Below are 26,148 nucleotides of genomic sequence, written 5' to 3' on the forward strand. Positions count from 1 at the left end.
CTCCCCCAAAAGAGTTAGGGCCCTTTCACACAGGCGGACAAACGGTCTGTTTTTTACAAGTCCGTTTACTGTAATGCTTCCCCTAATGCTTCCCCTATGGGATTGCAGACGTTAGCGGATTGAGCATCTGCTAACGTCCGCCTCCGCAAAGATCCGCTTTTTCAGACGGAAGAAAACCCTATTTTTCTTTCGTCTGGCGGAACGGATCGGATGAATACGGACACACGGTCCGTATTCACCCGATTCCCCATAGGGGAGAGCGGAGGAAAGACAGGGCGGTCTCTGCACAGTGTGCGGGGACCGCCCTGTCCACCGACAGCTCAGCGGGGATTTACGGATGATCCCCGCTGAGCCGACGGACACACACGGGGCGGATCAATACAGATCCGCTCCGTGTGAAAGAGCCCTTAGGAGCTACAAATACTGTAGCTGATGACTTTTAATACAAGGACACTTGCCTGTTCAGGGATCCAGCAATCTCCTCACCCAAGCCAATTCTTCAAATCCGTTTCGGTTGCAGGCGTCGGCAGCTCAAGTAAGGAAAATTGGCAGTGAAGCCTTCCAGCTTCACAGACAGTTTACTATGCATGGTCCTGCAGTCTTCTGGGAACGGTGATGTGTCCCAGATCACTGTGGGGGGAAGGAAGGGGGGCTGAACTTCCGGAGCAGATGACCAGATGTGGGAGTAGGGTACCTGTCAAAACCAAATCTCCCTCCCCCAAAAATAGTGCCGGAAGCGGGGAGATGATGCAAACGATCGGAACTAGACGGATGGTGTTTTTTTTGTGTTGTATAATTTTTCTGATCGTGATCTCACTTAGCCACATAACACTGAATACCGTCCAATAACACAAATTCTCATGTATTAAAAATTAAGTCTCACAGACAGCATGGAATACAGCAGCTCCCATGGGTCAAACATTTCATAATTTTGCTGGAAAAAAAACATTGGATTCTCATTTCTGGCATCCAGTCCAAGCCTGGCATGTTCGAGTCAGACATTTTTTTGTTAAACGCAGAGATAGTGGAGCTTTTTAGTTGTTTGTTCTCAATTTGAGAGATGTTTAGCTATTCCTGAACCAGTGTTTGTTGCTGCACACAGAACAAGGGTTAATCTTTATAAATGTCATTGCAGTACCATCAACCCCTCAAACTGATAGCAGTACACACAGAATTCTTTCTAATAAAAGACTCCATTATTATTAGGAAACAGAAATTACGATGCTGGAGCGCTAAAGGGATCAGTCATGGGAAACTTTGCCATTACCAATAGCATTCAATTGGCAAAAGTTAAAACTCTCAAAGTACTGGCATAGCCAAAACATGTAACTATCCTGATCATAGACACGTCCATTGGTCTTCTAGAAGTGATTGTTAAAAATGACCTGCGCAGTAAAGGCTCTGACCTGACAACGTATCCACCTCTACCTAACTGGAATTTTACTTTCTCCATCAACTCACCTACAGTTTTTATCAGTTGCCTCTCCGTTTAGATTGTAAGCTCTCATTAGCAGGGCCCCCTAACTCCTCTATATTGAATTGTATTTTAAAATGTACTGTAGCCATATATTTTTTTTAAACGCAGAGCAGACTGTTGGTGCTTAATACATATTATTACTAATAAGGCTTCATTTCCACTGACATTTTTACAGCCACTTTTCTGAGCGTTTTTTACAGCTTAAAAACACCTGTCCATGTTATTCTATGGCATCATGCCCACATAGGCGTTTTTGAGCTGCAAATGGCATAAGCGTTTTTGAGCTGTAAAAAAACGCAGGACCAGGGCGTTCTGAAGCTCCAGAGTAGAGCTGTAAAAACGCCAGACATTAAAAACGCTACCGCGGCGATTTTTACAAAATAAACATGGACAGGCGTTTTTAAGCTGTAAAAAAGGCTAACACAAGTGGCTGTAAAACCGCCAGTGGAAATGAAGCCTAAAGATGACGCAGCCTTTAAGAAGTATTAATAAAAACACAGACTGTAGACACTTTACATCAATTGATAAAGTGATATGCTTAAACAAAAGTCCGTTTACCTGAAGCAAGTTCGTTCTGATCCTCTTATCTGTGCACTGCTTAGCCACTTCCTTGGCCAGCTTGGTCACTTCATCTGAAGCTTTAGCAATGTCCTTGGCACACTGAATTAGAGCTCTCTTGTTGCCACTACCACCTCTCACAAGCCGAGACATCTCAGCCATAAGCAGAGCCATGCGTTTGGCAGCTGCAATGATGTCATTACCCTACAATAGGGGGAACAGTTTAATTAGGAACATAAAATAGCAATGCAAGGAACAAATATAAATACAATTTGCCATCACCCACTTTTTAGATGGGCAGCAATGTGCAAAACAAATTAAGGAAATTATTTTCTTAAAACAAAAAGCTAAACCTGCATCCTGTTGGCAAAACATAAATGGAAAAAGTACAAAGAAAATAAAATAGCTCCAGTTCCATGTGCTTCTCCCAATGGTAACAAATATGACACTGAATTATATACTTGCAGACTTTAACCATATAAAAAGGTTCTTTGTGGTAAATTCCATGCCTTGGCACTTTTTTTTAAAGAGGCCTTTAATGGCAAATCAAATTCTTTACAAGCTATGATAATAATTAGGATTCCTCTGCTTTTGAAAACTGGAACAGGTGAACATTTTATTTCAAAATTCGCCATTGAGAGGAGCTGGAAACAAGAGGATGAGATTTGCAAAACTGCAAATACCATTGTATTGTATAACAAGTAACAAATTTCCAGGCTTAACGTGGTTAAATCAGTGATTGGCCAAACACTGCAGGGTAACATACACACACGTTAAGTGAGGTGTGCAGGATTATGGATGCTGGTAACACAACGGATGTTGCCTTCACAAATCTGAACACTAGAACAGACATCAGTGCAGAATACAAACAGCAGAGCCGTCCCACACACGTGTCCCCCGCCAGACAGTGCGCTATGGAGATTGTACAGGCTGTGGGTTAGTATCAGACACCACAGTGTAACATGCATCACTGACGACAATTAGTACACACCTGGAAGGAAGAATGTTAGCGTGAAAATGGTAGAAAAGCTATCAAGGGCCCAAGTAACCCTATCCAAAGAGCAATGAAGACATGTTATGCTTATTTTATGTACTTGACATTTATGGCAGTTTTAACATCACTGTTTTGCAAGAATTATTTACATGACCAGATTTTTGTTTTTTTTGTCATTCAGTAACAAGAGTTGAAATACATACTGTATTGCAGACCTGGTTTATACTTTAACATACCATAGTAGGAGGAGAAGATCCAGTAAGGGAAACAAGTATTTGATCCCCTGCTGATTTTGTACATTTGCACCAAAAAAAATATCCAAAAACGCTTTTAAAAAAGTTATAAATTGATTTGCATTTTAATGAGTGAAAGAAGTATTTGACCCCCCTATCAATCAGCAAGATTTCTGGCTCCCAGGTGTCTTCTATACAGGTAACAAGTTGAAATTAAGCGCACTTTCTTAAAGGGAGCGATCCTAAATCTTCTATGTTACTTGTATAGGAGAAAAATGTCCACAGAAGCAATCCATCAGATTCCAATCTCTCCACCATGGCCAAGACCAAGGAGCTGTCCACGGATGTCAGGGATAAGATTGTAGACCTACACAAGGCTGGAATGGGCTACAAAGACCATCGCCAAGCCGCTTGGTGAGAAGGTGACAACAGTTGGTGCGATTATTCGCAAATGGAAGAAACATAAAATAACTGTCAAACTTCCTCAGTCTGGAGCTCCATGCAAGAATCTCACCTCGTGGAGTTCCAATAATCATGAGAACTGTCAGGAATCAGCCCAGAACATGGGAGAATCTTGTCAATGATCTCAAGGCATCTGGGACCATAGTCACCAAGAAAACAATTGGTGACACACTAGGCAGTAAAGGACTGAAATTCTGCAGCACCTGCAAAGTCCGCCCTGCTCAAGAAAGCACATGTACAGACCCATCTGAAGTTTGCCAATGAACATCTGAATGATTCAGAGGAGAACTGGGTTAAAGTGTTGTGGTCAGATGAGACCAAAACATAGCTCTTTGGCATCAACTCAACTCGCCGTGTTTGGAGGAGGAGGAATGCTGCCTATGATCCCGAGAACACCAAACATGGGAGGTTGAAACAATATGCTTTAGGGGTGTTTTTCTGCTAAGGGGACAGGACAACTTCACTGCATCAAAAGGGATAATGGACGGGACCGTGTCCCGTCAAATCTTGGGCAAGAACCTCCTTCCCTCAGCTAGGGCATTGAAAATGGGTCATGGATGGGTATTCCAGCATGACAATGACCCAAAACACATGGACAAGGCAGCCAAATAGTGGCTCAAGAAGCACATTAAAAAGGTCCTGGGGGGCATGGCCTGGCACAGTATGGAGTAGGACGTGTGTACCCTAGGTGTCCATTACTCCTTTAGCTCCATCTATCCTGCACTGCTCATCCTCATCTGTTACCTGCCTGGGGACCTTCTCTACACCATACCTGGTCTTCTTTGATCTCCGGACACCCGGTAGCCTGAGCGGAGCGGCGATCCTCCCGCCCGGCGGCAGCAATCAGGCAAGTCGGCGGCTTCGGCCTGCTCTTCTAGCCTCCTTCTGGCCTGGAGACCCGCTCTGTACCCTGCCTGGCATCCTCGGCCTGTGCACGGAGGCCGGCGGCCATCTTGGTCCTCCTGTTCCCCACACCAGCACTGGGCCCCATTCCTGATACTGGCCTGAAGATCCTCTTCCCTTCCTACCTGACTGAGACGACCACCTCTCACACCAGCTATCATGTCCCCCCCAAAAAGTAAAAAATCCACTGCAGCAAAGTTGGCACAATACCGTCGGAATGAGGGTGAGGAGGCCAAGGAAGATGGCGGTGCCGAGAAGACAGGGGGAGAGCGTGGGATGGGAGACACGGATAAACTGCTGGAGGCGATCACACTTTGCAGGACCTCCCTCACTGCACAGATCGAGGAGGTTAAGGTGGACATTTCGCTGCTTAGGCAGGATTCTCAGAAACTTTGCGAGCGGGAGACGGAGGCCCGCATCAGCATGGTGGAGGACGTACTGCCTCCATTGCAGGCCGGATCTGAACATATGCAGAGGCAGATTAAACAGTTGCTCGCCAAGCAGGATGACATGGAGAATCGCCTGAGAAGGTGTAATCTCCATTTCATCGGTCTCCCGGAGGGGGCGGAAGGTAGGGATCCGACATCGTTCCTGGGACAGCTCCTGGTGACTACATACAGCCGGGAGGCCTTCTCCCCTATGTTGGCAGTGGAGAGGGCTCACAGGATGCCTGCTAAGCCTCCTCCTCAGGGGGCTCCTCCCCGCACCTTTATTGCAAAACTTTTAAACTATAAAGACCGGGATGCTGTGCTGAGGCTTGCAAGAGAGGTAACATCCCAGTAGGAAACATCAAAAGTGGCAGTGTTTCCGACTTCTCGGCCGAGATACAGAAACGCCGGCAGAGCTTCATGGAGGCCAAGCGCAGGCTGCGCGGCCATCACTTAAAGTATTCCATGCTTTTCCCGGCACGCCTGAGAGTGGAACACGATGGCCGCGCATCTTTTTTTGAGGAACCCGAAGAGGTCATCTCCTGGCTAGAGCGCAGGCCTGCGCATGGAGGAGCTGACTGACCGCACACCAGGTGAGCCATATGGCGAGAAACTTTGTCTCCTGTTTACACCACTACTTGGCCTGACTTAACTATCCTTGTTGCATTGCTACTCTGGCCTACACCACACATTGGCAGCTCTACGTTGATATGCATTTCTCCAGGTCAGGGGGGCAGGTGGAATCCTGTACCCCTGCTGCGCACGCCGCCAAAACCGCTGTTATGCCATTTTCTAAATGACATTCAGAAAAATGGCCGGTATATTTTTATTTATTTCTCGTCCCCCCCCCCCCCATTTTTTTTTTTTTTTTTTGTTCTTATCTCATACTCCCGATATATTTTGAGTAGACTTCATGCATTTCATTGTCTTTTTCATACCCCTGAACTTACTTACCACACGGAGCTGTGGGGACACATTAGTCCCACAAGCTGCGTACAACACTGTGCAGCGAATTTACGCCCCACTACCCATTGGGAACCATGACTATGCGGATGAACTCAGAAACTGGGTCTTAATGCTTTTCTCTCATGCCAACTGGATGGGGAGCGCAACTAGGCCCCCTCCTCATACTTCTCTGTGGTGGCTGGCTCGGAACCACTACTTGACCCGGTGGCTGGGACTGTTCCTCATATTCTCCTTAAGTATGATGCTAATGTTTTTCCCAGATGGCAGTACAGGATTGTTGAGGGATTATGCCTACACAAGTTGGGGTGGGTGTAAGGCGGGGAGGGGATTTGTAAGTGTGCATACAGAGTTTCAAGGACCGTTCGTGGGGGAATGTGTATACGTTGAATGGATGCCTCATACAGTGTTTAATATATTTCAGTTCTGTTACATACTATTTTTTTAACTAGACCTTAACATATGTGTTATATTGAGGCAAGGTTATGTTCCAGGTATGGCACTTTGGCAACTATAAAATTCCTCACGTGGAATGTAAGGGGCCTGCGCGAGAAAATTAAACGCTTGGCTGCCCTTGCATTCCTTAAAAAGCAACGTGCCGATGTGGTAGTGCTGGTTGAGACTCATGTTGAGGGAAGACTTCAAATAGCCCTTCGCCGTCCTTGGGTCGGGTGGGCGTATCACTCCACCTACACGACTCATGCTAGAGGTGTTTCTGTATTAATCACCAAATCGGTACATTTTGAACTGTGTGACCTCCTTACTGATCCCAAGGCCGGTATGTATGTATTTCTCCATGCTAAGTTATACGGTGAACCGTTCCTTGTCATGGCTTTCTACATACCTCCTCCCTTTAACGCAACTGTGGTTCTGGAAGGCTTTAACTTTATGTCTCGTAATCCCACAGTACCGGCAATATGGTTAGGTGATTTTAACATTACACTGTGTCCGGCCTTTGATAGACTCCAAAATGGTACAGACATCAGGCGCTAGTGCTGATGTAACTACATTTTCTAAACCGATCTCCACCTTTCACCTTGTAGACACGTGGAGGCATAACTTCCCTCATGCTTGGGCCTACTCCTGCTTCTCCCCTACTCACAAGTCTATGTCCCGAATAGATTTTATTCTGGTGTCCCACACTCTGGCACCGCGGATCCTCGAAAACTGCGTTTTTCCCCAGGCTACTTTGTGACCACAGTCCATATTGGACCACCCTCAGCATCCCCATTGATAAACCGCAGAGGCCATGGCAACTAAACCCATTCTGGCTTTCACTGCTACCAGAAGCTGATGAGCTCATCGCCCAATGGAGGCAATATTTTTTGGAAAATGAACACACGGCCTCTGCTGCTGCAGTTTGGGATTCATTCAAGATATACGCTCGTACTACCCTAATCTTACACATGAATAAAATTAAAACAGACTCCTCTGGTGCGTTTGACAGGGCGGTGACGGATCTGGCCTCTACTGAACGAGAATACACTGCCAATCCCACCCCGGCAACGGCGGCCCAGCTTAAAATGCAGACTAGAGTGGGAACCCAACTGCAGTTTACGAAGGCTCGTCAAAAACTCTTTTTTACTAAACAGACTCTTTGAATATGGGGAAAAGGCAGGCAAGCTCCTAGCATACCTAGTGCATAGCGAAGACAGACCCCCAGTTGTCATAACCCTTCATCGTCCAGGAGGTGGCCAAATCACGGATCCTAGCAGTGTTACCGCTAAGTTCAGGTCCTTTATCGCAGACCTATATAAAACGACAGCGACTGACCCAACGGACTTGCAAACTGCTTTCCTTCACAGTGTCACCTTCCCCCAACTGACGAAGAATCAGGTGGACTTACTTGAGGCACCCCTTACTACGGAAGAAATCGATACCGCAATAGCCAGCTTCGCTAGATCCAAATCTCCGGGCTCCGACGTTCTCCCTGTCAAATTCTACTCCCATTTTGGTGAACTACTCACTCCCAAACTGCTTTCATTATTTAATCACCTATTTGAAACCTTCACTCTGCCCCCGTCTACGCGGGAAGCGATGATAGTACTTATCCCCAAACCTGGGAAGGACCCGGGCTACCCCAAATCCTATTGCCCCATTTCTCTCCTGCAAGTAGATATAAAAATATTAGCCAAGGTGCTGTCCCTCACATTAAACCAAGTAATTTTCTCCCTCATACATACAGATCAAGCAGGCTTTATGCCGGGCCGCAACACTTCTTTTAACCTACGCAAACTGTACATTAACCTACAAGCTGCACACGCAGAAGTCGGAACATGGGTAATCGTGACATTAGATACGGCGAAGGCGTTCAATTCGGTTGAGTGGGGGCATCTGTGGAGCTGCTTGGAGGGATATGGCTTTGGACCACGGTTCATCAAGTGGGTCCAACTGCTGTATCGGCGCCCACGGCCAAGGTGGTGGCCAATGGCTGGCCGTCTCGACTGTTTGACCTCAGCAGTGGCACAAGACAAGGCTGCCCTCTTACCACTACTATACGCCTTGGCCGCGGAACCCTTAGCCATGTCTATCCAAGCTAATCCAGAGATCAGGGGACTGAGCTCTGGCACGTTGACTGAAAAGATCAGTATGTACGCAGGTGACACTGTTGTACCTAGCAGACTCGGGCCCCTCTCTGCACACAGCTCTCCAGACAATTGAATGGTTCGGGACTTTCTCCAGGCTAAAAATTAACTGGGGGAAATCCCAAATTCTTCCACTTGACAGCTTCCCGCCGTCTGAATTTCAGGACAGTTTGCCATTACATAGAGTTAGTACTATTAAATATCTGGGGATATACGTATCCAGAACACCGGCGGATTATATACATTTGAATCTAGATCCCCTAATTTCCCATGTTAAATCCAAGCTGCGAGCCTGGGCCCGTCTACCGCTAGGGGTTTGGGGCAGAGTAAACCTCATTAAAACGGTCCTCCTACCTAAGATACTCTATGTTCTATGGCACTCCCTGGTGTACCTACCCCTGAAACATTTTAAAACCCTTAAGGCCCTTCTCAAACCTTGTGTGGGAAATAAGACACAAACTAGCTTGGCAGGTGCTTAAAAACCCCACAGACTTCGAGGGCATCACCCTCCCTGACTTTAGCCTCTACTATAGTGCATCACAATTATCCCAACTGTACCATGTCGACAAGACGGACAAGGAGCGGTTTCTTCAGCTGCTCTGCCCAAGGTGGGCTTGACGCACTGAGGACTCGATCTATGCGCTGGCGGTGGGCTCCTGTGGTGCGAGGCTGGGGGACGACAGACAGACTCTGCTATACCATTACAGACGCATATGGGATTTGGCTTCTGCCAGGCTAGGGATACCAAACTACAATGATTACACTCCACTATGGCACAATAAAACTGTCAGAATTTTTTCAACTGCCTGATGCAGACCTTTGGTCTAATCATGGTATTCTTTACATGCACCAACTGTTTGCCGATGGAACCCTCAAAACTTTCACCACGCTTAGCGAAGAATTCTCACTCCCCAGGCACATGCTCTTTCGATTCCTGCAGGTGAGACACGCGGATGTCTCACACAAGCTCTCCGACAGATTGACTCAAATCTATATAATCCATTAGGCATATCTCACCCCCCTTCGGGTCGCCAGATATAGAAGTACCCAATCTACCCTCTGTCAGATGTGTGGGAAGGAAGTGGGTACGTTCTTTCATTTACTATGGTCCTGTCCCAAAATACAGGGCCTGTGGGCGCAAGTTGTAACCTTTCTGCACGATCGCATGGGCTCTCTGGTCACGTTAGACCCAAGACAATGCCTACTTGGGGTACTTCCGGATGCTTTAGACAAATATACAAAGACGTTCCTGCACGAGATCTTGTTCTCGGTGCGGAAGATTATTACCCAGAATTCGATGCGACCCGTACCCCCTAGGTTGGTGGAGTGGAAGGTGGAGGTCAATAAGAACTTGCCGTATAAAAAGGTTATGTATATTGACAGGGAATGCCCGACCAAATACGGGATTGTTGGCTACAAGACTCCGATACTTGTACGTGAGGCGGATTGGGTCTGTGTTGCCAGGTGGCTGATCTACCCCTGGCTGGGTGAATTGTGGGTCCAGACGAGCTACATGGTCAGCACCAGATATCGCTCTCTCTTTTTTGGATATTTCCCTAGGTTTCACATGTATGACACCAGTATTGAAATGTCTGTACTCTGGCTGTATGTAATAACATGTATGCACTCTGTTATAATAAATTCGGTTTTAAAAAGAAGAAAAAAAAAAAAAAAAGGTCCTGGAGTGGCCTAGCCAGTCTCCAGACCTTAATCCTATAGTAAATATGTGGAGGGAGCTGAAGGTTCGGAGTTACCAAATGTCAGCCTTGAAACCTTAATGACTTGGAAAGGATCTGAGAAGAGGCGTGGGGACAAAAACCCTAGAGAGAGGTGTGCAAACCTGGTGGTCAACTACAAGAAACTTCTGACAAGGGTTTTGCCACCAAGTACAAAGTCATGTTTTGCGAAGGGGTTAAATACTTATTTCACTCATTAAAATGCAAATCCATTTATAAAACTTTTTGAAATGCGTTTTTCTGGAAATTGTTGCTGTTATTCTGTCACTCACTGTTAAAATAAACCAAGTATTAAGATTATAGACTGGTCATTTTTCAGTGGGCAAATGTACAAAAATCAATAATGCACTTTGTAAGGGTTAAAAAGATGCCTCTAAATACTTTTTCAGTTATCTTCAGGCCATTCACACGACTCCCGGCTGATCTGCTACTACCACCCAAGGCTACAGCAGGAGGAGCAGAGATCTCCCTCGGATGTTAGCCTGAAGTCACGTGGCAGCCATGCTGGTCACTCAGCACCTCCCACTGTAGCCTTGGATTGTAGTAGCCGGGAGTCACGTGAATGGCCTGAAGATAACTGGAAAAGGGAATTTAGAGGCTTTTTAAACACTTGGCACAGGTTCACACTGGCATGCGGGAATGAAGCCGTGCGAGTTCAGCACGATTTCACTCCCGCTTGTCAGTCCCAAATTCGGGCGCGATTTCAGAGACATCCGTGTAGGTTTCTGCACAGATGTCAATGTAAATCGCAGCCCGAAATCGCAAAAAGTAGTACAGAAACTACTTTTTGAAATCGGCATGGCACAGATTAGGACAGAGCCATTGCCGGCAAATGCCAATGTGAATACTAATGTGAACCAGGGCTTACAGAGTGAGTTATCGTCAGATAAATTAGAGGGGCTGCCAGGATATTTAGTAAAGTTTTTTGTACTATGAATAGCGACAGGATGTATTGGGGGGGGGGGGGGACACGGACACGGGAGCTGACAGGCAGGAAGGGAGGAAAGAGGAGAGCTGTGGATAACGGAGACACGTATGCTGACAATAGTCAAGGTTCAGCAACCGTAATTATCGTGGTCAGCTCAGACGGGTCGGGGGGGGGGGGTCAATATCTGCTTGTTTTTTTTACAGCTTAGAAAGAGGCAGATTAGATAGCACAAGCCCTGTGCTGTGTATACAAGGGAGCAGGTTCTTTTTTTTTTTTAGGGTTACAAAACACTTTAAAAAAAATACTAAAATACGTAGGCCATATGTGGATATTGTTCTTAAATCATTGTAAATCTGTTTTCTTGAATGAGTTTCCATTTTTCACAAACTGACAGCATCTAGCTACCCAAATGACATGACTACTACTGGGGAAGAGGCATTTTCTATATTCTGTATATATATTTTTTATCCCGCACCAAGTGATTCAGGTATTTCGGAGGGATAACCATTATAAATGATACACTTCTGGTCAGTAATTCTAGTTTGTGGGATCAAACCTTCACATTTGTCATAATCAATTACATTGAAACTTGGGGAGCCATGCAACAAAAAAAAAATGGTTAATTCATATTATGCCAAATAAAACTGTTAAAAGCACATCAAAGGGTAAAGTGGAAGGCTGAACAATTCTCATTGAGGGCTTGTCTGTTAGTATGAACTGGATGGAATGGAGATAGGATACTGGTTATTGGCATACATAGAAAAAACAGATTAGACAGACACATTCTAGCTATAATGCCCTTTAATTGCATCCAGTTCCAAGCTGCTGTAATCCATTTTGATGAGCATGGTAATGTTGAATACTTGTATGAAATTATACTATCCCCTATCTTCAACAGATCATAAGTATTACTAGACGGCTAACCCAACATATATATCTTGATACACAAAACATACACAAGCCAAAATCTATTGAGGAAGCCATTCATGGGCTCGCAGACACAAGCCAGCACAGGTAAACACTCAGCAAAACCATCAGCTTGGCGCAGACGGGAGGCGCAAACCGTGTCATTGATGGAGGGTGGGATGCACATGGCACGGTGGAGGATGCATATTTTGTAACCATCGAATACCTTACTGGACCATTTGGTAGCTTCCCGATGTAAAGACTGAGCTGCGGCCAGCATTGGCTGGTTCACAGGCTGCCCCTCAGGCACTAACAGCAGCTCTGGCTCATAATCATCTTCAACGTCAGAGAGGACAAATTCTACTGACGCTTCCTCCTCTTCCTCACGCTCCTGCTCTACCTCAGACACAACGGCTTCTGTACCCTGCGGGGTAGCAGGAGCAGGGCTTCCAGGTGACTGGGAGGGCAGGGAGGGGTAAAGAAAGGGGGACAGGTTAGTATCAGAAGCAGAGGTGGGAAAGGAGGGCAAAGGGCTGACTGCTCCAGAAGCCAAACCATATGACTACTTGGGTACATGTATTCACAGTTTTCACAGTTTTCTTTTTAGCGGTCTAGTAGAACCATGATCATATAATTGAAACGTTAAAACAATAGGAATAAATCACAATACACATTTATGAAATTCCAAAAGGTAAGTGAAGACTAAGATTTAAACTAAAACAATATATTTAAAAGCAAAGCCTACCCAAATTTAAATGTGAATGCACATTACAAGGTAAAATTATCACCCATCTTTTAAAGTGGAACTAAACCCTCCTCGACCTTACCTCCAATGAAACCACCCTCTTAGCTTCTGTTTGCTCTTCAGTTACCATGGTGCTGCCCATGTGATCAGTTATGACAATCAGCTATTTGATGGCTTGGCAGTCTGATTGAGAACACAACCACAAGTGACTGTTCTTATTCACGGCATGCCCTTGAATGTAAATTGTTTTGGGAAACTTGACAAATCAAGCAGTTAAGTTCAGCTTTAATGTACCTCCTGTGGACTTAAATGTAAGTATTGTGTAAAGCTCAATTTGTAAGCTCTGGATAGCATAGGGAAGGGTTAGAAATCCTGCAGGTGTGGTGCTCTACCCCAATCACAGGTTCCTATTGCTTTCTGTGCCCTTGCCGAGAAGATGTATCCTGCCTACAAGGTATGGTGAACACCGTCACAAAAATAGAAATTTATGGGAAATCTGAAGTTTTACAGTTATCAGTGAAAGAATAGAGGAAAATCCCCCAACAGAAAAGTATTTTCTAGTTTTCCTCATACAGAGATTTCCTCTTTCTACCGGTTATTCATCTCTGGGATGGAAGTGAAGGATAATCTTCAAAATAGGACCCAGACAGGGAAAAAAAAAAAAAGAAAAAAAAAAAAAAAAAAGGTGGTTAAACCATTCCTATCCAAGATTTTTGTTATCACTTGTGATCAACCACAAAAAGGTCAACAACCGATTGTCAACTGATAAAAAAATAAGCTGTCTATGATTTTAGATACACTATAGCATGGATTCATTATGCATGACTGCATTACTAATAATAAAAGGTTTATAAAGAGCATGATAAAAAAAAAAAGGAAAAAATAAGTTACATGAATAAATGATTAACCTGGCAATATTACAGCCAGTGTGACATAAGCCATAGAGCTACACTCCTAGATAAAGGATTCATACCCCTTGAAATTTTCCAAATTTTGTCATGTTACAGCCAAAAACGTAAATTTATTTTATTGAGATTTTATGTGCTAGACCCACACAAAGTGGCACATAATTGTGAAAGGAAAACAATAAAGTGTTTTGAATTTTTTTTTTTACAAATCTGTGAAAAGTGTGGCGTGCATTTGTATTCAGCCCCCCTGAGTCAATACTTTGTAGAACCACCTTTCTCTGCAATTACAGCTGCAAGTCTTTTTGGGGATGTCTCTACCAACTTTGCACATCTAGAGACTTGTTTTGCCCAATTTCCTTTTCAAAATAGCTTGACCTCTGTCAGATTGGATGGAGAGTGTCTAAACAGCAATTTTCAAGTCTTGTCACAGATTCTCATTTGGATTTAGATCTGGACTTTGATAGGGCAATTCTAACACATGAATATGCTTTGATCTAAACCATTCCATTGTAACTCTGGCTGTATGTTTAGGTTTGTTGTCCTGCTGGAAGGTGAACCTCTGCCCCAGTCTCAACTCTTTTGCAGACTCCATGTTTTGTTCTAAGACTGCCCTGTATTTGGCTCCATCCATCTTACCATCAACTCTGACCAACTTTCCTGTCCCTGCTGGATGGTGTGTTCATGGTGATGTGCAGTTAGTTTTCTGCCATACGTAGCGTTTTGCTTTTAAGCCAAAAAGTTCAATTTTGGTCTCATCTGACCAGAGCACCTTCTTCCACATGTTTGCTGTGTCCCCCACATAGATTCTCGCAAACTGCAAACGGGACTTCTTATGGTTTTCTTTCAACAATGACTTTCTTCTTGCCACTCTTCCATAAAAGGCCAGATTTGTGGAGTGCATGACTAATAGTTGTCCTTTGAACAGACTCCCATTTGAGCTGTGGATCCCTGCAGCTCCTCCAGAGATGTCATAGGCCTCTTGGCTGCTTCTCGGATTAAATTCTCTCCTTGCTTGGCCTGTCGACGACCATGTTTTGGTAGGTTTGCAGTTGTGCCATACCCTTTCCATTTTCAAATGGATTGAACAGTGCTCCGTGGTATATTAAAAGCTTGGGATATTTTTTTTTTATAACCCAACCATGTTTAAACATCTCCACAACTTTATCCCTGACCTGTCTGGTGTGTTCCTTGACCTTCATGACGCCGTTTGTTCACTAAGGTTCTCTAACAAACCTCTGAGGGCTTCACAGAACAGCTGTATTTAAACCAAGATTAAATTACACACAGGTGGACTCCATTTACTAATTTGGTGACTTCTGAAGGCAATTGGTTCCAATAGATTTTAGTTAGAGGTATCAGAGTAAAGGGGGGCTGAATACAAATGCGCGCAACACTTTTGACATATTTGTAAACAATTTGGAAAACCATTTATCAGTTTCTTTCCACTTCACAATTATGTGCCACTTTGTGATGGTCTATCAATCCCAATAAAATACATTTATGTTTTTGGTTGCAACATGACAAAATGTGAAAAATGTCAAGGGTCAGTCTCTCTCTACCTCTCTATACTGTATATGCAGTCATTTGGCATAAGGCCACAGACAAAAAGATCAATGAACGATTTTGGGTGGACTTGGCTTTTAATGTGAATATACTGTTTATAAAAACACAATACTTGCTTTGGGAAGCAATTTTGTTTACATTGTGAACAAAGATCTACAATTACAAAAAAAAAAAAACATTTCCGACATTTTTCTTTGATGTATGCCTAATCTGTATGGCAGACATGTCAATGGGAAGAGCATGACTAACACTAACATTTAGTTCCTCTGCATTGGTAGTAAAACATTGCGAAAGCAGAGCATTCACTGATTGGACAAGATGGAGAGCATCATTCTCTACCTCATGCAGAGAATGATTTGCAGTCATTGAGAAAATGCAAAGTGATCTCTGAATGGTGCCCAAACCAAACAACAAACCTTCTGTGCAAGCAACAGGGCAGCTGCTTGGCAGTAAAGAGCACTGTAGTAGTGGTGTCTACTACAGCAATTTCCAGATTCTATAGGCATCCCACATGTATGGTATACACAGTTACATTGGACCAAATGAAAATATCCACAACTAAAGTTGGTCTTTAAGTACAATTGTATAAACCAACAAACATTACTGTTATTGCAATCAGAAGCTTTCATATCAAATTAAGTTTATTAAAGGGGTTGTAATAGGTTAAAAGAAAAAAAATAGCTTCCTTTACCTTAGTGCAGTCCTCCTTCACTTACCTCATCCTTCGATTTTGCTTTTAAATTTCCTTATTTCTTCTGAGAAATCCTCACTTCCTGTTCTTCCGTTTGTAACTCCACAAAGTAATGCAAGGCTTTCTCCCTGGTGTGGAGAGAGCCTCTTGAGGGGGGAGGGGGTGATCAGGACGCTCTCTACTTTGCAGATAAAGGAGCTGTGTGTTAGTGGACATCCTGACTATCCTGATTGCCCTCTCAAGAGGCTTTCTCCACACCAGGGAGAGAGCCTCGCATTACTGTGTGGAGTTACTGACAGAAGAACAGGAAGTGAGGGTTTCTCAGAAGAAAGAAGGACATTTAAAAGCTAAAATCGAAGGATGAGGTAAGTGAAGGAGGACTGCACCAAGGTAAAGGTAGCTATTTAGGGAAAACATGTTTTACCTTTACAAGCCCCTCAATACCATTTAAATCGCCATTCCGTTTAAATTTGGTTTCCAGCCAAGCTTTGGTCTACAAAACCCACCGTGTTCATGGTAGGGTAAGCAAATAATTTGAAAGCAAAAAAGGGTATCTCACATTTTAATGCAGGTTACTAATATTTACACATCTGACTGAAAAAGTGCTGCACCGATCAGGATGCCTACATCATAAAAAACACTCTTAAAATAAACAAAGTGTCATGTGACAACAAATATATATAAAAAAAACACTGAGGTAAATAAAATTACACAAATCACTGTGCTTAAATATAAAATGTGCAACATACAAGACTGATAAATAATAAACCCAAAATTAGTGAACCACACACATGAAAGTGCCATGTGCCAGCATTGGAAAATGCAGAAGTGACTAACAAAGAATCCTAAGCAAAGATTTGTTTTCACGATACAGAACTCGGTTATTGTACCATCTCTAGGCAAAAATGCCTAACTTGCATCCCCATATGTCCAACTAGAATTAACATAACAGCATCAAAAATTTCTCCACAGATTACTAAAACTGTCACAAACTAAAATTAATGATATCCATTAATAAAAATGCAGCAGTTGGCAATACAGAAACCCCAATGTACTAAAGCTGCCAATTAGAAGGGAACCTCACTATACAAAAAAAAAAAAAAAAATTATATATATATATAATCATACAAAACAAAAAAAAAATCATAAAGTCCAAAAATGGTTATCCATATGAAAAAGATTGATCTCTCTTCAGTCAAATCTGCAGCAGAAAGATCCACTAGAGGACAAAAAAAAAGGAGGACAAAATGGAAAGAGGACAAAATAAATGTAAATAAATTTAAAAAAAGGAGTGGGTGACTAGCTGCTGTTGATAAATACATTAACATCCCACTCCACATTTGAACAGTGAGGTGAAAACACGCACAATCGCATAAATCCACTGAGTTTCCAGGTTAGACATTTCCCTCCACTTTGGATTTTCCCCTTAATGTGGAGTATATTTGTCTAGAAAAAAGCCCATGCAGTCTTTCCAAAGTATTGCAGGCCACAAGGGCAATGCAATTGACTATGTTGGTAGAGGCACAGGTAGATGTAAAAAAGTACACCTTTCATGTTGCCCAACTGATTTATTCAAGAGCAATTTTTTTTTTATAAGGGAAAATATCCTTTTAAATTATGCAAGAATGTTACTCCCTTGAAGATGACAGTGGCAAAAAAGGGCCCAAAATCCTGCAATTTAAAAAAATTGGCCAATATTTCCTAAAATATATTTAACCACTTAAAGCGGGAGTTCACCCAATTCTTTTTTTTTTTCTATTTTCCCCCTAGCTTCATGCTCGTTTTGTCTAGGGGAATCGGCAATTTGTTTTAAAATATGATCCGTACTTACCCGTTTTCGAGATGCATCGTCTCCGTCGCTTCCGAGTATGGGTCTTCGGGAGCGGGCGTTCCTTCTTGATTGACAGCCTTCCGAGAGGCTTCCGACGGTCGCATCCATCGCGTTACTCGTAGCCGAAAGAAGCCGAACCTCGGTGCGGCTCTATACTGCGCACCGACGTTCGGCTTCTTTCGGAAAATCGTGACGCGATGGATGCGACCGTCGGAAGCCTCTCAGAAGACTGTCAATCAAGAAGGAACGCCCAGTCCCGCAGCCCATACCCGGAAGCGGCGGAGAAGATACATCTCGAAAACGGGTAAGTACGGATCATATTTTAAAACAAATTGCCGATTCCCCTAGACAAAACGAGCATGAAGCTAAGGGGAAAAGGTGTTGGCTATGGGTGAACCTCCGCTTTAAGCCCCGGACCAAAATGCAGGTAAAGGCCCAGGCCCCTTTTTGCGATTCGGCACCGCGTCGCTTTGACTGACAATTGCGCGGTCGTGCGACATGGCTCCCAAACAAAATTGGCGTCCTTTTTTTCCCACAAATAGAGCTTTCTTTTGGTGGTATTTGATCACCTCTGCGGTTTTTATTTTTTGCGTTATAAACAAAAATAGAGCGGCAATTTTGTAAAAAATGCAATATTTTTTACTATAATAAATATCCCCCAAAAATATATAAAAAAAAGTATTTTTCCTCAGTTTAGGCCGATACGTATTCTTTTACCTATTTTTGGTAAAAAAAAAAAAATAAAAAAAAAAAAAAAAAATCGCAATAAGCGTTTATCGGTTGGTTTGCGCAAAATTTATAGCGTTTACAAAATAGGGGATAGTTTTATTGCATTTTTATATATATATATTTTTTTTTTTTTACAAATAAAGGCGGCGATCAGCGATTTTTTTCGTGACTGCGACATTATGGCGGACACTTCGGACAATTTTGACACATTTTTGGGACCATTGTCCTTTTCACAGCAAAAAATGCATTTAAAATGCATTGTTTATTGTGGAAATGACAGTTGCAGTTTGGGAGTTAACCACAGGGGGCGCTGAAGGAGTTATGTTTCACCTAGTGTGTGTTTACAACTGTAGGGGGGTGTGGCTGTAGGAGTGACATCATCGATTGTGTCTCCCTATAAAGGGGGTGACACGATCGATGCAGCCGCCACAGTGAAGCACGGGGAAGCCGTGTTTACACGCGGCTCTCTCCGTTCTTCAGCTCCGGGGACCGATCGCAGGACCCCAGCGGCGATCGGGTCCGCGGGTCCCGCAGCTTTGGAATGGGTCGCGGGAGCGCGCCTGCGACCCACGGCTGGGTAGATGTACAGGACGTACCTGTACGTACATCTGCCTAGCCGTGCCATTCTGCTGACGTATATATGCAGGAGGCGGTCGTTAAGTGGTTAATAGCAAAACGCTGGCTGGAAAAAATTGTAGTCATGGATCATAAAACTATTTGATTTCATCTTATTTTTTACATCTTTTTTTCACCAAAAATGTATCTCTACTCAATGTGCGTACTTGGGAAAAGATTTGTTGAGAAGAAAAGTTATAAAAGGGAGAGAGTTTGGTTATCTCCCAAGTACCCCTACTTGGACATTGAAGTCCTTTATCCTAGAGCAATTCTGCTTGAGCTGTAAATATTGGCTAGGTGGCACCAATTACAGCCATGATTGATAACTAAGGATATAAACTAATTGTGATCCATGGGTTTAAAAAAAAAAAAAAAAAGTATCTCCTTAGTACTTGCCTCATAGCGAATGGTTATAACCAGGGCTTTTTTATCCTCAGACAATAAGTGCAGGAACTCCCCCTTTCCGAGTCACCCCTTTTCCCCACCTCCCAGTACCGCCCCTTTTAGACAATATAGAACCAAGAATCATTTTGTGGTGCTAAGTAATTTATATGGAATTTGGTAATGATATCAAGAAAAGCAGTAAAATAGATCCCCTGCAGCCAGCAACAATAGATCCCCCTAACAATGGACCACCCACAACACAATTTCCCTGCCAGCAACAATAGACTCACGGCAGCATCAACAGATCTCCATACAGCCAGCATTAATAGACACTCTGGCTGCCATCAACAATAGACCCCTCCCCCAACAGTAGATCTCTTTCAGCAACAACTGACCCCCCCCCAGCAACATAAGACCCCACTAGAAACAATAGGTCCCCCACCAGCAATAGACCCCCCTGCAAAAATATATCCACAGCAGTGAGCATAAATACCCTGCAGCACACCCCAGCATCCCTTGCTATTACATAAAGTCAGTTCAGAAGGTGCCGGAACTGCATTCCCCCGCTGAAAAAAAGCCCTGGTTATAACACGAGAATTAGAACTCAGTTCTCTCACATACAGTACATAGCCAGGGGGTTTGTGGTATGTTGTGCATGTTAAGTAACACAATTATGAATTTGTTTATCAAATCATTGGCTTCTAACGTAGCATATTTCACCACAATGATCTGTATTATTGATTCACTTGCAGTAATTTCATAATTTTTATATATTTAGGATGACACTTTGTATATTTCACGAGTTTTGAGTTTATTACCAATTTATCAGTCCATGTTGCACGTTTGATGATTTTTTTCTTATTTCTTTATTTGGATATCACAATATTTAGGTATAAACAAAACATAAAATGACATTTTCCAATAAAAAATGTAAAAGACAAAAACACAATAGTAAAATCAGTATATGCAAAGAGATAAACACTATAATATATGGGATACAAAGTAAAAACAGAAGGAAAGTATGTCCCGTTACCCAAGTTCAACCATCACAAGGTAATAAAAAGTCTTGTTTCAATATTGTAAATGTTTATAGTGGAATGTTCATATGATAGTTTAGAGTTGAAAGCGCAAATAAGGTGGGAAAATGTTAATAAAAAGCAGAGAAATGAACACCACATTTTTTTTTTTTTTTTAAACAAAGCAGATAAAGAAGGCAGGAACTTAAATATAGAAAAGGAAGGCACAAAGACTACTTTTTGTTGGAGACAATGGGGAGATTAACTTTGTCGCCATTACATAAAATTTCCAGAATTGATTCAAGGGACTGTGGACTAAGCCATAGAAGATATGAGACAGTAGTTGTAAAATATCTGCAAGGACTCCATGTCTATGTTATGAAGGGTAGAAGCAATATATCAATTACCTTTCCTTACCAGTACTAAAGTGCTATAGTGGGTGGTTGTGGTCATTCCCATAGGAATGCAATGCATGACTTCACTTCATTCAATATAAATATATATATATATATATATATATATATATATATATACACATACATATACACATACATATATACATATATATATATACACATATATATATATATATACACACACACATATATATATTTTGTCAATTTACATTTTATATTTAGGCACAGTAATATCTGCCATTGCAGACCTCATTTAGAAAATACTAGCTGTCTGTCATTCCACTTGCCTGCTTTAGTACTTTAGTTTGAATAAACGGGAACAAGTATGCAGATTTTACCAACCTGATCTGCTTTTTATACTTTGAGTCAGTGACTTAGCCAGTGACTTAAGGTTTTAAAACAAGTGTCTCAAAATGAACAGTCAGGTAAACAACATTCAGGTTATCTGAAATGGCAGCCCATGTATTTCTTCCAAAGACAGGTCTACTTTAAAGATATGCAGTAAGCCATTGAGACTGGTGTCAGTAAGGGCTCTTTCACATGTGCTGACCGTATGTCCGCATTTTCATCCATCCGTTGCGTATGAAAACGGGACATACATGGGTCCCTATGTGATTGCGGGTGTCAGCGGATGACCATCGTGTAAAAGGGCCCTTACTGGGAATCAGATTCCACCAACTCCAGGACTATGCCCTGCCAACCAGTCACTCAGTCACCTTGATTGTAGATTGGAGATGGCAGTTAGCAGGACATAGTGCTGAAATGAGGCCTCCAGTAATATAGCAAAATGAGGTTTAAAGAGGCATAATATGTAGGGTTCTTCTGCTAATAAAGTTCACAATAAAAGTATACTGCAATATATGCCTGCTTTACATCCAATCATTGCACACTTTGTTATACGCAAGCTTACACCTATAAACAATGTACCATTGTAAAACACAACGTGCCACTAGGAAAATAGAATGAGAAACTTTATGAGGTACCATAACCCATGGCAAATGTACAGCTTTTAATCACAAAGACAGCTAATGAAATAAACTGTAAAATGATATGTATTGTTAAAGATTAAAATTTAGGTCTAAGGCTTCACACCATTGCAAATTGGATGCGGTTTCTCCACGTCCAATTCGCAATAGCAGGAGATTTTGACTGGCTCTCTATGGAGGCGGTTCACACATCTCCACTGCGGCTCCGATGAAAATTTGCACAGGGGCCCTGTGCATCTTTTGGTCTGTTTCAGTCCAAATTCAGCCAAAAATTCAGGCCGAAATCTGACCTGCAAATTGTGAACCAGGAAGCACCAGACCCCTGCTGGGAGCCGCATGCGGTGATGGTGTGAACCCAGCCTTAAAGTAAAGAAAGATTCAAAAGTGTATCAGTAAGCCAAAGCTTTTTGTTTTGTATTAAGTGGTGAAAGGTTAAAATCTCAGTTAAAGTGGAAAATTACCCATAACAACTTGAGAACAAACAGGCAACTTTGACACCCAGGCGCATTTTAACTCTAAAAATAGTGCCTGAAAAGCGCCTCTTCGGTGTGAGAGCCCGAGTTTTCACACTGGGGCGGTGCGCTTGCAGCGTCTTTGGGGCGGTGTATACATCGCTCCTAAACTGCCCCTGCCATTGAAATCAATAGGCAGCACTGCCAATGTGCCTGCAAAGCGCTTTGACAGCAGTGCTTTTAGGGCGCTTTTAACCCCTTGTTAACCCCTTCTTTGAGGTTTAAAGCTCCCCGCTGTTTAAACGGACTGCGCTTTACTGCTAGCACTTGGCAGTGTTCAGTGTAAAAGGGGTCTAATGTTCTTTAACAAAAAAAAAAACTTCCCACTTTAAATATGCAACCATAATTAGTGTGTGCTGTAAATTGCCTCCAGCATTGCTCCTGTTTCTTCTTGCTGGAGGCTGCCATTTTTCTGAAGCCCAGAGCCCTTAAACAGCAGTAAATCTTTAGGCTGTCAGCAGATAGGTCTCTACAAATTCGGTACAGTACTTAAAAATACAGAGCAACTGAGCATGTGCAGAGCAGGGTGTGCATTACTTGATTTTTAATAGTATAGACACTTTGTTTTACATAGCTATTCCTAATAAAAAAAAAGCAAACCTGACTTGATATAGCAGGACTACGTTTTTTGACCAAGTTCCACTAAGTTTTTATTAAACCATTACTAAACCAGATACATTTATAAACTAAAAGGAAAATCGTAATGGACCAGCACAAACAATACTCTAGTTTTAAAGCATCACACATAAAATTCACAAATCGGACATGTAAAAAGGCTGCTGACCTACATCTTCAGAAGAAAGAAACTGACTTTTTAGCCAGCCTGGAATAAAAACCTTTATCACCATAGAATGTGCTCCATTTCACTGAATGTCATTCATTGAAGTGTACCATAGAATGAAGATGGAATTAGTGGGTTAATATCCCCAGGCAGTTAAACATGCTCCTCTGTCAGTATATTGTACTTTTACATAAAAGCTGGTTTACCATAATGTAGAACACAGGATGTACTTTTCAAGTTTATCACATTTTAATGGCTGCTGTGTAGTGTTTCTCAAGAACCTTCCTTCAAGTCATGCTTTCAGGATTTCTTAAATCCTAAACAGGATGAGGTCAGAAATTACCACAAATATTGAAGGAAATCCTGAGGACATCACTTGTAAATGGAACTCAGGCTGAGAAATACTGCAGCACAGCTAACTAAATACATACATTGTGACTGTCTTGTGTTTATGTGTAACATACATCTTCGTAAGGAAATGTTCTCTAGAGCTCATAGTCCCTTCTCCTATGTATATCACCCTCCTTGAAAATTACCTTGCTGGACCATTTGCGTGCTTCTTCGTGAAGTTGTCTTGCAGCCACCATCATTGGTTCATTCACTTCGCCCACCTTCTCTTCAGGGAACTCCTCATCCTTCTCATCAGGAGGTGGGGGTCTGGGTGGTGGAATCTCTCCCTCGGGAAGAGGCGGTTTGGGAGGTGCAGCCTCATCAGTCAGCTAGGGGAAAAAGAACGTGATAGGAATTTGAAGAGAACATAGAAATCACTGATAATCACCGATAAGCATTACTTTTTAAAAGCAGAAAATACACTCTAATTTACACTTGTACCCAATACAAAAAGGTGGTCTATAGTGGTTTAACATAACATGCTTAGGAAATGTGTCTATTCTAGCTGCTAGTAGAGAGAATGCCATCGTTTTAAATATAAAAGCATCAACTACAAAAATTGCCGATGATACAAACAAAAGTATGAATCGATATGTTCATAGACCATGGGACATCCCTGGGTCAAGGAAAAAGAAGGAAGGGCAGCAAATAGGCAAGTGAGCATTTATGGTGCATGAGAAGCCTAGTCTGAGAGTGTAAGCTCTTAAGATAAGTTGCCTTATCAATTTAGCAATGGTGCATTTTAAAGCAGAATGTGCCTTTCGCTCTGAGCTTGGCTTCCTCTGATGACCATGTTCCCTGAACTGCAAAGCAACTGGCATCTATTGAAAGAAAGTTACCGCTCCAGGTGGATTGTGTTGGGATGATCAGTATGGTCTCAGGAAATCAAGGATGCTGGCAATGCACAAGGCAGCAAATGGAAAAAGAAAATATGGACAGCCGCACTCCAAAAAACCTTGATGGTTGTCTTTATTTAAAAAAAAAAAGGAAAAATGCACTACAAGTCACAGCACACTATGATTAAGCACTAGTGCGAAAGGCATCAGCTGTTTTACTCCCGTGTGGACTTATGCCGATTTAGTTTCCTGATCGATTTAGTTTGACTCGCTAGAATACATTGATTTACTTGACGACATCCTGTTCTCTTTTTATTCATGTTAGTATAGACCTTTTTCACAGTTTGCTCCCCTAGGGGTGAATAGGTTTATTCTTGGAGGTTTACTAGCTAGAAGCTGAATTTAAAGAAATTAATTTGAAGGATTATTCACGATTATTATACTGACTTAATGTATTTATCAATAGCTATACTGTTATAACTGTAATGGTGAGAATCCTGTTATACTTTTCTTTATGTCATTACTTGTTATTTTATGTTATAACTAAAAAAAAAAAAATGTAATGTTAAAAGAAAAAAAATAAATGTCAGGGACAGGACGAATACCCCCATTAGGTGTTTGTACCGTGAGGAGGTTTGTATAGAATCTGTTTAAACTGTCCCGAGGTACAGGAACTACTCCCCAGGACAAGAGACAGATTTAAGGAGCTCAGAAATCTGACTTTTTGGTCAGAATTTTTTTTTCTTTTAAAGAAGAAAATGGCAAGGAAGGGGGTAGGGAGGGGTTATGTTTGGAACTCTAGTTTGTACCCTCATGAAACCGATTGAATCCCCGGGTCTGCAACCCATGACAGATGCCCCCCTACTCTTTGGAGTGAGGGCACCCCTTCATTGGGAAGGTGGCTAGGGGAAGACTTGGTGGATTTTGTGTTCCAGTGCCAAAAGGAAGAGCTAAATTTTGGCTTTGAAGCATTCCTCTGTGGAAGGAGGACCTTTCCTTATGTTTCAGCTTTGATTAATTTGTCAAATGCCTCAACAAAGACATTCTCCTTCAAAGGACATACCTGTATGGAGTCTTCACAGGCAGTTTTAGCTGACTGTGTTCATTTTATATTTGTTTCATATTCAAGTTTTTGGTTTGTATATTAATGCCAGAGTCTATCGATATATGTTATTGGCACTTAATTTATTTTGCACTGGTTTAACATACCCTGCTAGTGCTGTTTATATTCATCAATTTATATTCTGAGGTTGTAACACCTGCTGTAGGTTTGGTTATTCTTTGTACATTAATTCATTATATTTTCATATCATTCTCATCACATACAATTATCATTTTAGGGTTTGCACTATATCCTGCATGCGCTGTTTATATTTAATTTATATTTATCAATTTAGCTTTAGCTGCCAGGCTTTGAGCCACCAGATTCTGTGCATGCGAATAGAACCGAGAGCCGTTCTGGAGATATACGTGTCATAACGTGTTCTAGGGATTCAACAAGGCAAGCTAGCTGCTTTAATTGCTCAGTTACATCAGGGCCTGGGGGTGAGGTGTTGTCTGGCTGTCATATGT

General features: G+C 42.4%; 1 protein-coding gene across 4 annotated transcripts in view; it reads right to left on the reverse strand.

The window, feature by feature from the left end:
- Positions 1-26,148, reverse strand: part of VCL (vinculin) — a 103,171-nt gene that overhangs the window by 4,164 nt on the left and 72,859 nt on the right. For 2 of the 4 annotated variants that reach the window (XM_040320667.1, XM_040320666.1), the window contains 3 exons: positions 23,887-24,069; positions 12,400-12,630; positions 2,036-2,239 (listed from right to left, as the gene is read on the reverse strand). In XM_040320667.1, the coding sequence (XP_040176601.1) occupies positions 2,036-2,239; positions 12,400-12,630; positions 23,887-24,069 (618 nt within the window). The remainder of the gene's footprint in view (positions 1-2,035; positions 2,240-12,399; positions 12,631-23,886; positions 24,070-26,148) is intronic. The other 2 variants (XM_040320669.1, XM_040320668.1) reach the window with 1 other exon arrangement.

This window comes from Rana temporaria, chromosome 8 (genome assembly GCF_905171775.1).
Source record: "Rana temporaria chromosome 8, aRanTem1.1, whole genome shotgun sequence".
In the NCBI taxonomy this organism is placed as follows: domain Eukaryota; kingdom Metazoa; phylum Chordata; class Amphibia; order Anura; family Ranidae; genus Rana; species Rana temporaria.